General features: G+C 38.1%; 1 protein-coding gene across 1 annotated transcript; it reads right to left on the bottom strand.

The window, feature by feature from the left end:
- Nucleotides 1-637: 637 nt before the first annotated feature.
- Nucleotides 638-1,996, bottom strand: LOC139856955 (uncharacterized acetyltransferase At3g50280-like). The gene has a single exon (XM_071845665.1). The coding sequence runs from the start codon at nucleotides 1,994-1,996 to the stop codon at nucleotides 638-640; it is 1,359 nt and encodes a 452-aa protein (XP_071701766.1).
- Nucleotides 1,997-2,793: the final 797 nt, after the last annotated feature.

Here is a 2,793-nt window from a genome sequence, read left to right on the forward strand (position 1 = left end):
GGAGTCATTCATGACATATTTCAAAAGACGTTGCATTCGAGTCGTTGAGTTCATCAAGATTATTATTAAGTCAATTATAGTAAGATATATTACGAAATGGTATGCATGTTGTCAACTTTCGATGTAATGAAAGATTGTCTTTTCAAAAACGAATGCAATGTTTGTAAAATGTGTCATATAGAGGTCAAGTACCTCGTGATGTAATCAACTGTTGTGAATCGCTTATAATCAATATGAACTTCGTCCGGATGGATTAGGACGGGTCTCTACACTGCCCCCATGTCGCATATGAGTCTCACCACAACCAAGAAACTAACAGCAACAAACCACGAACAAACCTATCCAGCAAATACAAACTTGATTACAAGGTAAAAAGTAGAAGTTTTCCCTGTTCGGGCTACCTAGGAGGGCGAGTAATCCGAACTCATACTCTAATGTACGCACCCCAGCAGGATTAATCGTGGTTGTTTTCAACCCTTCCCTAACCGCCACAAAATATTCGCCTAGACAAGAAATACAAACTTGAATCTACAAACTAAACAAAACAAGAACACACATAGTATGACATGAAACCACACAAAATTTTATTTCTTATTTAATAATAAAGATCACGTCTCAAATAAGTGAAAGCAACAAATTAGTTACTTGCTAAAGCACTTATGAATTCTTCATCACATTCAATCTTCATCATATATTCTGGCAAAAGGCAGATTTCTATACCCATACTGCCACCCCCATTTCGACCCGGATACATCGTAATTTTCCCATCAGCCTTATTAGCACATCCACTTCTCGTTGCTACTGCTTTCCCCAACCCGAATTCACACCCATACATATCAAATCTCGGTGAGCTCGCAATGGTTATAGCATTTGGATCAAACAACTTGCTCATTTTCATTATCATTGGCGTTTTAGACCACGCCCGGGCCCACTTTTTTACTGCTATATCATCATGATTTTTCACCGCTTCATGTAAAATCAAAGCGGCCCAACCAAGCCCATGAGCCATTAACTCCTCAACAGTTTTTGTCCCTCCCACTACCTGAACTGGAACTCCAAAATAGTTATCAGATAAAGGTGGGTCCAGCCTACGACGATTATTAATAGCAAGTTTGCATACAGTGTCCGCGTTCTGTGGTGGGCGTCTCGCACGTGTTATGCACCTCCACAAAAGCGCAGACACTGCTTGCAGACTCGAGATTTTTAGTGTATTACATTCGGCGTTTGCTTTTGCTTTGAGTTTCGAAATGGAATTTTCCGAGAAATCGAAGAATCTCTCTTCCAATAAATGCGGCAAATGGAACCTTTCGATGAATTCATCGAGATGTTTATATGGAAGTTTTATAATGTTATCACATCCATCAAGGTCCACTCGTTTGAAAACCGGGGGACGCGATATACAACCACCATTTTGATCTTGAGATTGAAATATTTCACTCCACGTAAGCATGAAATTCCAGAAAGACGTTGCATCCGCAACCAAGTGGTTAACCGAGCCACAGATGAAGATTCCGTCAGTAAGCTCAGTCACCTGAATGGACAACAACGGCAGCGAATGACCATCATAACTTGTACTATTATTGAGATCAAAGAACGAATGAACAAGTAAAGGTACGTTAACAGGGCTAACGACATCGGATATATTAGCGTTCGCTTTGGCGTATATAAATTTGACACCGGGGATGTTTTCGGGGTCAATGTAAATAACATAGGAAGGTGGGTTTTGTTGTTTTCGGGTTGCTAAACGGGCTGCAAGTGGGTAGAAATGGGTCAGGGTCGCGGAGAGTGTGTGCCGAAGTTTGTCCAAGAAATCGGTTATCGAGAAATTTTGATTTTCGGACGGTTTAGCGTAAAGGAGACCTTTTTGGCTGTAGTTGAAGTTAAGAAAAACGAGCTCGAAGGGTGTGAAGTAGATAGGTTGTTTTGCATCTGATGAGAGATTATGTAATGGTTTCACTAAGCATTCTGATATAAGCCGTACAGTGGGTGACGTCATTGGATATAAGTTTTAGTAGCTAGAACTAGAATAGATGAACATGTGCGTGTGGTGTGGCTGATATATATAGTTGAACATGGAGGGATAAATGATATTTCATCTCATATATCATATATCATATATCTATCATATAGAACATAGATTAGTGGGTCAATCCCAAGTGTGATGTGTCAAATCCCACGTTTAATGTGTCAATCCCACGCGTACGTATTATGAAAAAATAATATACTACGGTCTAAATATGATAAATTAACCATTCACAAGGACATACAACATTAAAAGGCTTACTATGATTAAATTAACCATTCAAAATGAAAAATACAGTAAAATTATGTATTACGGAGTACTAGTTAATGAATCATTTATAATGGTGGAATTGTCAATTTAGATGGTGTTATCACCACCCAAATTAAAACTCTTAACTTTTACTAGTGCTTAAAGAACGATTTTTAGTTCAAGTGTGTATTTACTTTAACGATCTAAATATTCACTTTTCAAGCATCCGTTTCAAGACATCACGAAAATAAATTGGTTTATACTTCGTAGTTCTTATTCTACGAAGAGCTACGTGGATATTTAGTATCTTCCCAACTCGAGAATTTGAGAATCAAAATAAACGTGGAAAGTTTAGCCTACCAACGGGTAAGTTGTGCTTGATTATAATTGAACTGAATAATACCACACTAAGTGCTGAATTGTTCAGCATTTAGCGATCCTATTTGCAAAATGTGAATGCCAAATCGCGTTGAACAAGAGAGAATGTATGTTCATTTAAAGTTGAAAATGCTCACATTCAT

Source organism: Rutidosis leptorrhynchoides, chromosome 7, assembly GCF_046630445.1.
Source record: "Rutidosis leptorrhynchoides isolate AG116_Rl617_1_P2 chromosome 7, CSIRO_AGI_Rlap_v1, whole genome shotgun sequence".
NCBI classification, from domain to species: Eukaryota; Viridiplantae; Streptophyta; class Magnoliopsida; order Asterales; family Asteraceae; genus Rutidosis; species Rutidosis leptorrhynchoides.